Source organism: Orbicella faveolata, unplaced genomic scaffold (assembly GCF_042242905.1).
Source record: "Orbicella faveolata isolate gen_17 unplaced genomic scaffold, um_ofav_v1 contig_24, whole genome shotgun sequence".
NCBI classification, from domain to species: Eukaryota; Metazoa; Cnidaria; class Anthozoa; order Scleractinia; family Merulinidae; genus Orbicella; species Orbicella faveolata.
Window position 1 is genome coordinate 20,785,784 of NW_028301552.1, and position 6,717 is coordinate 20,792,500.

Sequence of the window (6,717 nt, forward strand, 5' to 3'; positions counted from 1 at the left end):
TGAACCAGTCATTCTTGAGAGCTTCCATCACTTAAGCTTTGCCTGCTGCAGTCTGTCAGCTGTCCATTATTGTTTATCTTTAGACTGCAAGAAACTTCGTATTAATGAAGTCTGTTTCTTTTTTCTTTTTTTCTTTTTTTTCCTTTTTTTTTTTTTTCCTTATTCTTTCATTAAATATCAGTGGAGGAGTTCGTATTTCTATCCCAGGAACAGCGGGTAATGATGATGCTGATTACTACGATTATGATAATAATGAGCGGTTTCTTTTGGATGTCTGCGGCCAATTAACAAACGAGACGTTGCTGATTGAAGGAACGGGCGTAAAACTTCGTGCAGATGGTTTCAGAGACTATAAGTATGGTCCTAAAGTCAATAACTCAACAGTCGTGGGACATTACAAAGCCGAACAAAGAAATATCACCGACATAACAGGTACATGTAAAACCTATACTGTTTTGGCAAATTTGTACTAAATAAGCAGTAGAAGCCATTAAGGTCCTGAGTATACTGCGATACCGCATTACGAAATTAAAATTACCGAAATACCGCAAGAAAAATTGTCCAATACCGCGATACTGCAAACCCCAATGTCTCCCTCTGTAACATAATTACGGCTCTCTCCAGCTATCATAATAGATCATGACTATATCCTCCCGGGCCCCAGCGGGAAGTCTGTGTTAGTTTTATATTTGATTGCACGTTCGTTTATAGTTCAAAGCGTACGAGAGGGGCTGGACCTTATTAAGTGTCTGATACACTACGAGTAGTTCCTCTTTCGGAATCAAATGTCTGACGGCAAACTTTCCATATTGCCATTGTTTGAAAAGTTTCAATATGCCGTTATGGTTTTGGACACAAGATGTACTCCTGGAAAGAAATGTGCACGTAAGGGCTAATTTAAGGATAAAGAAAAACAAAATAGGTAGTAATAATAGGCTAATTTAGTCTCCTTGTTTAACTTTACCATATTTTGCTTTAATCAGGAGAGACATTAGACTCTTGGACTGGGATTCAAGCCAATGCCAGCAATTCATCTATAGATCTGTCATGGACGCCGCCTCCGAGTAGTTTTCTCGGCGTTTCCTCAGTTCAAAAATATCTCATACTATACAGGCCTATTTCTGCGCGAGGTTATTACAGGGCGCTTTGGTTGCCTGCAGGCAAAACTCAGATGAAGATCTCAAGACTGGAACCTTTTACCAACTACAGCTTGATTTTGGTCGCCATTCTAACTGACGAAAGTCAACGTGGTAATACTGGTCAAGTACTACAAACTGAGGAAGGAGGTAAACTTGATTGATATAATATGATGCAAAGATTAGAATGAATAATGGGCGAAAAACAGGACATTCTTTGTTCAATTGAAGGTCCATGTATTTGAGTAGGTCTTTTGATTAACATTAAAAACAAAAACCTCGCTTGGTCATCGAAGCCTGTGCATATTTTCTTTCCTTAAGAGCCTTTGAAATTTATCCACAATAGAGTAGTAACAGGTGCATATTTATAACACAAGCTTAATACCTCTATGTATGTACATGTATTCATTCATTCCTCTTCCCACTGGAACAACCTTCACACGGACGTGTGGTTTTTTTCTTTTGGCTTTCCCAGGGCTCATGGTTTCCTCTGAACCCCCCCAGGATTGGTCCCAATTACATTCATTCAATTTTGTTCTATTGTATTTTAGTGCCAGCCAAAAGTCCTTACTTCAATGATTATCGTGCCATTGATTACAACACGATTTGGATTAGGTGGGAAAGGCTGTCACCAGAGTATGCTCGCGGCATTTTGAGAGGATATCGAATATATTACATCTCTGCTTACAAGTACTACGACTACGGCAAGTCTGTCAGCAATATAACGGTCGGCCCTGACATACTGGAGATGACAATTACTGGACTTCAGCCGAATACCGATTATAGAGTATGGGTAAAAGCGTTCACGTCTAAAGGAGAAGGAAGTGGCCAGAACACAGCGTATATCAGGACAAGTAAGTCATTTCTTTGCAGTAAAATAATCAGTGTATCCGCATGTATATTTTATGCACATTTATGTTTGTAAAGATTATATTTATGTATCATCAAGCCATTGCTTATCTCTGGTTTCTATGTAGCATGAAGCGACTAGGAGTGTCTCTACATCTATGGACGCTCGTCTATTGCAAGGTTATCCCCCAGCATTGAACTCGCCAGTGCCCATTTATACAACTGGGTGGAGAGAGGCACTGTGAGCGTTAAGTTTCTTTCCCAGAACAAACAGCACAATGTCCCAAGTTAGGGTTCCAACCCGGACCGCTCGATCCCGAGTCGAGGGCACTAACCATGAGGCCACCCCCAGCTCCCACTATGAGCCATTATACCATGCTCTACGAATATGCAAAATGTACACGCGATTTATTTTTCGGGAGCGTTTTCAACGAAAACAATTTTTCAACTCGCACTTGTTTCTATCATCTCGTATCCAACGTTCGTTCGTGGAATAATTGTTAAATCAAACAAGGCCTATTGGTTAAAAACGCTGCAGTTGAACGTTCCAGTACTAGTCGTACAAGTCACATATGCTCATTATCAGCCCTTTAACTCTAGTACCTTATATTAATCAGGTGTACAGAAGTTATTAAAAATTCGTTATTATTTTCCTCAGAATGTGGATCAGCAATACGCAACAGTTCAGGGGCTATTCAAAGTCCTGGGTTTCCGAAAAGAATCGAATATTCAGAGTGCATTTGGGACATTGACCCTGGTGACGGAAACAAAAGCGTTTTACTCTCCTTTTCAGTTTTTAATATTCCACTGTCCTACAAATGCAGGTATGTCACTGTTTAATTAGTGAACCCAGTATACGTGAGTGTACATCATAACGTGAGCAACGTTAACTTCACTTCGTCATGCAGAGAATTGACAAAGTCATAAAACAATTCATTCACACTTTTTGCTGTGCATCATTGAGTTATAATGCGCTAAAGAACTTTTGGGAATCCTCCAGAAGCTAGAGTTTCGTTCGACTGCCCTCCAAACTTTCTGCATGCATCATAGCTCTATGGAGAACAAGAAAGGGTCAATGAATTGTTCATAGTACAAGCCTTGTTGCTTATGTTGTAAGTTCTGTAAGTAGCAAAACGAAACAATTGAAATCAAATTTAGATTACTGCTAATCAAAAACATAATTTACGTAGTTGAAACAAAGGAAATTATTTGAATATCTTCTTTCGATAAGCATAGATTTTTACGATTTTATCTCTCCGTTTTCTCCTGCTTTTGGTTTTGATAGAGAAGATATATCAAACACACCAGACCGATAACCTCTGGGTGGGGTATTTTCAACGCTCAACTCGCTTTCTGGAAATGAGTTGGAAAATTAACAAAACAGAAATCGGTTTATCATATATCAAATGATATCTGTCTTTTGTTTCTCTTCAGAGAATTCTACGTTACTGTTAAAGATGACAGTGGTGTAAGACCTGAACTCCTGTGTGGCCAGAGAGATGCCTTCACTTTCCTGGCGCAGAAGTTACACATCGATTACAAATCCACCCGTTACACTGATTCCTGGACGGGATTTCAAGCTCATTACCTGATTATCGATGAATCAATAATAAATGGTAAGGGAAATAGTACCTCGCTAACATATATGACACTTGTGCTCTAGGGGCCCTCCAAAAAACTCGTTGAACTACTCATTCAACATAATAGAAATGTAAATTGTAATATAGCGGCTCCAGGCTTCCTCAAGGCCTGCTCGATTGTAGCCTATGTGTTTCCACTTAATCGTATATTAGTTTAAGTAAGAATAATTAGAGGTAATTCGTCTCCATTATACCAGTTTAAAGTTTGGCGACGCATTCTCCCTTTACTCAAAGTTTTATCGGTGGTCGAGAATATAACAGTGAACTCACCGTTAATGTTGTCCTTTTTAGTTGAAGAGTCAAACGAAAAATGTAGGAGCAAGATTCGTCTCCAATGTACTTGTAATAGTGACACGGGACCGATTTAATGGTGGTAGAGAATATTCAGTTCGGTTTTTGTTGTAGCCAAGTGTCAGCAAATATATAACGTTGCCCATTTCGTCCAATGCGAGTGCTTTCTTAATTCAGGTTCCGCTCTTTACGGCCTATAGGTCCTCTAAGGTTGACGAGAACTTGTGCAGTTTGGGCTGAGTGACCTTTGCTGGACCAATCCAAACATATTACTTCATATCTCCATTTAAAAGAAAAATAAATCATTTTATTTTTTCATCCATTATAGTGTTGAATAAATTTTTCATCAGTTTTCGTTCGATTCTTTTTCACTTTCTGAGAAAATCCCAAAATTCAAGATGGTGTCGGAATCCAAGATGGCTGAAGCTACGACGTCATAAACAACAAAATGATAAGTCATTTCCAAATTACCCTTGCCTCTTTCTCAAAGCGATTTTTGGAGCTCATCCTTTCATATGAAAATTAGATTTCATTCATTAGACAAAGATTAATAGGCTTAGGGCAATTCGGCCGCAGTGAGGACATGATTTTGCTGGAACGTCTAAGGGTTAAGGCCTAATTGAGCTTGCTAGGGCCATTGCCTAATTCGAACTTTTGACATCATTGTATGCAATAACCATTTTCGTCTATTTCTTTTAGTTCCTGTAGTTAACGACTGGAATATCAGCATCTTGACCACAGGATCGACAAGCATGAACGTCTCTTGGGCGTACTATGCCCCCGATGATCCTTACGTGTTATTTCTGTATGCTGTTATATGTACACCGACCAACCAAGATGCTGGGCCGACTGTAGCGACAGCTATTATAACACAGATACAGTTAGAGGTACTGCGACTTAGAGCAATAACTGAATACAGTGTGCAGGTCCTGGCTTTAACAGCTCACAAGATTACTGGAACATTGAGTTTCAAAGGAAGTCAGATACTCACTGTCAGCACTGTAGAAGGAGGTAAATATTGGTCATAAAATATTACCTTTATCAGCTTTCATTAGATAGTTATTCTGAATTTTTCGGGTGAAAATATCAATTATGTGAGTCCACAACCTACCAAGAGTACGTAGAGATGATCAGGATAGGGATCCGTGGCCCAAGATCAAGCGGAACATGGTGCCTCATTCTTGAATCATTGTTCCTGATCCGGATCATCCCAATGAACCGCACGATACACTGTAAGGGACTAACCGACAGTAAATAGAGTATCATCGAGTTTCCAAGACGAAAAGTTCCCCTCCAAAACATATATTCGTATGAAAGGGTATCTGTACTAAACAGAAAGAAAATGAATCATAGAAATTTGGCAGCTATGGAACAGTGTTTTGCCTTCATGGCAGGTATATATCTAGGTACAATATAAGACTAATATAATATACTGTAATTACTTTTGTTATTTTTCAGTCCCAAGCGAGTCGCCCGGTAACGTGACTGCACTAAGTCCTGATTCGAACTCTATAAACGTATCTTGGTCTCACATCGCAAATGATAGTGTGAACGGAAAGCTACTAGGGTACAAGATTTTCTATCGCACCCTCTTAGACGATGGAAATTATTCAATGGTTACAGTTGGACCATCCACCTTGCAAGTCATTATTAGCAAATACTTTATTTATACTGATATCTATGAGGTCAGGGTTGCAGGGTTTACAGCCGTTGGCGTCGGAGTGAAGAGCGAGTCGGTGCTAGTCCAACCAGGTAAAGGACTTCTTGCATGACAGTTAATTTTCTGAGAAGAAGCCCCCGGCCGTACAGGAAATTTAAAATAAGCTATTAATGATGAGTATTTTTTTTTTTTGAAATAAACTAAAAGTCTCTCGCATGTTTTTAGCTAATGTTATCGCCAATAAGATTACAGACACAGTACTCTCAATAACGCATCAGTGTGGGTGGAAAATTCCGCCAAAATGTCTGCACCTTGCATATTAAAGGCATTTTCTTTAGAATGACGTCGAAAAGTAAAAACTCAAAAGACAGAATTTCATCGAAGGAAATCTTAAAATCATTAAGAAATTAGTTTATTGTCATAGACACTCCTAAGGACTTCTCTTCAAAACCAACAAGTTTCCGTAAGCGAAGCCTCATAAACAATGAATAATTTCTCCTTTTATAACAATACAATACAGTGTTTTTCGCGGCGGGGCCTTGTAGTCACTCTTCGCCCATGAAAAATATAACTTCATTCAATCAGTTTAAGCCAACAAGAATCGAAGAAATTAGTTTTAGCAGTGAACCGTAACATCGAATAATAATAGTAAAGCAGTCATTTTCACGGATTTCCAATAGAGCAGGCCGGATGCCTATTACGAACAACTGTTGTTCAAAGTGGGGCGCCATTAGAGAGAGTTAGTTAAGCTTACAAAATAATGAATAGACAGCTTATGAATGGTACTGCAACGTTGTTAATTCGAAAATTATCCTTACTTTTTCCAAGTTACATTTAATTAGGCTGTAAGTGATGAATTGGTCCTATTTCATACGACGTCCGCGCTCTATAACGCTTCATAGTTTTGCTTTGAATTTCATTTTAGGCTGTATGCGGGGCTATGTTTACGAAACAATGGGTAAGATAACAAGCCCTGGATTTCCAGAGGACTATCCAAATAATGTAGTTTGTTACTGGCTTATTGCACCTGGGTTACTGGAGTACCGACTTGTCCTTGCCTTCGATACTTTCAATACAGAGGACATAGATGGAAAACCGAACTGCACGTAAGTATGTACGTAAGTAAGTACGTAAATAAGCT

General features: G+C 39.0%; 1 protein-coding gene across 2 annotated transcripts in view; it reads left to right on the forward strand.

Annotated features, from left to right (window-relative positions):
* LOC110047131 (uncharacterized) overlaps nucleotides 1-6,717 on the forward strand; it is a 56,292-nt gene that overhangs the window by 27,725 nt on the left and 21,850 nt on the right. For both annotated transcript variants that reach the window (XM_089292591.1, XM_089292590.1), the window contains exons 17-24: nucleotides 182-432; nucleotides 984-1,286; nucleotides 1,688-1,990; nucleotides 2,644-2,809; nucleotides 3,420-3,601; nucleotides 4,616-4,927; nucleotides 5,375-5,668; nucleotides 6,502-6,682. In XM_089292591.1, coding sequence (XP_089148717.1) covers nucleotides 182-432; nucleotides 984-1,286; nucleotides 1,688-1,990; nucleotides 2,644-2,809; nucleotides 3,420-3,601; nucleotides 4,616-4,927; nucleotides 5,375-5,668; nucleotides 6,502-6,682 — 1,992 coding nt within the window. The remainder of the gene's footprint in view (nucleotides 1-181; nucleotides 433-983; nucleotides 1,287-1,687; nucleotides 1,991-2,643; nucleotides 2,810-3,419; nucleotides 3,602-4,615; nucleotides 4,928-5,374; nucleotides 5,669-6,501; nucleotides 6,683-6,717) is intronic.